Source organism: Perkinsus marinus (genome assembly GCF_000006405.1).
Source record: "Perkinsus marinus ATCC 50983 genomic scaffold scf_1104296961726, whole genome shotgun sequence".
Lineage (NCBI taxonomy): Eukaryota > Perkinsozoa > Perkinsida > Perkinsidae > Perkinsus > Perkinsus marinus.
In genome coordinates, this window is record NW_003205702.1 from 103590 (window position 1) to 104870 (window position 1281).

General features: G+C 47.2%; 1 protein-coding gene across 1 annotated transcript in view; it reads left to right on the forward strand.

The window, feature by feature from the left end:
• Pmar_PMAR023081 (myosin xi, putative) overlaps positions 1–1281 on the forward strand; it is a gene marked incomplete at both ends in the record, with an annotated part of 4091 nt that overhangs the window by 1596 nt on the left and 1214 nt on the right. The window contains 8 exons of the mRNA XM_002772232.1: positions 249–365; positions 410–467; positions 515–608; positions 654–732; positions 778–820; positions 866–928; positions 972–1143; positions 1180–1217. Coding sequence (XP_002772278.1) covers positions 249–365; positions 410–467; positions 515–608; positions 654–732; positions 778–820; positions 866–928; positions 972–1143; positions 1180–1217 — 664 coding nt within the window. The remainder of the gene's footprint in view (positions 1–248; positions 366–409; positions 468–514; positions 609–653; positions 733–777; positions 821–865; positions 929–971; positions 1144–1179; positions 1218–1281) is intronic.

The following is a 1281-nucleotide window of genomic DNA, read 5'->3' on the forward strand; positions in this document are numbered from 1 at the left end:
CCCTAGTGATATGAAAAACACCAGTGAAAAACACATTTCATGATTACTGCATATCACCGCGAATATCGGATTTTTCACCGAGTTTTACGCCACTTCGTGTGAAACGGGTGAAATGCCAATAAACACCATAAAACCATTCGTATAAGCTCATAGGCTAGTCTGTGAATATTTTTATATTTTAATTTATTACGGTATTAATAAACTATATAGTCATAAGAAGCCCCTATTGGTGACTACTGGCTGGACAGGTTCAAAGATCATCGTGATCGTGTGCATCGTAGTGTTGCTGTTATTGAGACATACCGTCTTGGGGTGTTAGAGCGGAGGAGGGCATTAGCAGTGGAGGAGGAGGAGGAGGAGGACCAGTGGGGTTCACCACACTGTTGGTCGTGTATGGTCGTCGCTGTAGGTTGGAGACATTGTCAGCAGTGAATAGCCCTTCTATGGAGAGGACGATGATTCTAGATGTAGTACTAGAGTTGATACTGCTACTGTGATAGTTGCTCGTGTGTAGGAGAATTCCCCGTTGAATTCAAACGATGTGACAAGACTAGGAGGAGCGAACGAGGATGTTGGCGGCCCTTATAGGATATCTACAGGAAGCCTAAGTGAGTTAGCTGCTGTTATCATTAGGAGTAGTAGTCGCTATTTAGACTCGCATCATTCAGTGACTCGCTATGGATCTATGTGTATTGATTCTAGTGGTAAATGCAGACCAGTGGGGGGTTCGAGGTTAGTAGGCTCCTCCTACTCTACCTTTACCATGCTCTTGTTCAGGTGGATATCAGGGAGTTCTAGTAGCCAGGACAGTGATGAAGAGGTGACACCTGTGTCACCCATTGGGTTTTGTTCACGGCTATGACAGGCTTGGCATCCTACTACTACTATGGGAAGAGATGGAGGAGTGCACTTGGATAAGCTAGCACTGGTGGGTGTATGTGTTGTTATGATGAGGGTCGATGTCGGCTTAGGAGGGGAGTCGGAAGGCGTGCCCCCCGATGAGGACCCCCTCACTATCAGCAAGGTCTATGTCTGCTTCCCCACCTCTAGCGCATACCCCTACCAGGGGCTTCGAAGGGGCCTCTCCTCCTCGAGTGGGGGCAGCCCCTCCGAAACGCTTCAGACAATCGGCAGCCAACTTTGGTAGGGACGTTGGAATTTATGTTGGCCTTCGTTCAGCTGAGCTTGGGAGATTCCTCAATAGTTATAGAATTCTGGTAGGAGTATACAGAGTTTCCCGGAACTTCCTCATAATTTTCATATTACCACCAACACGTGTAG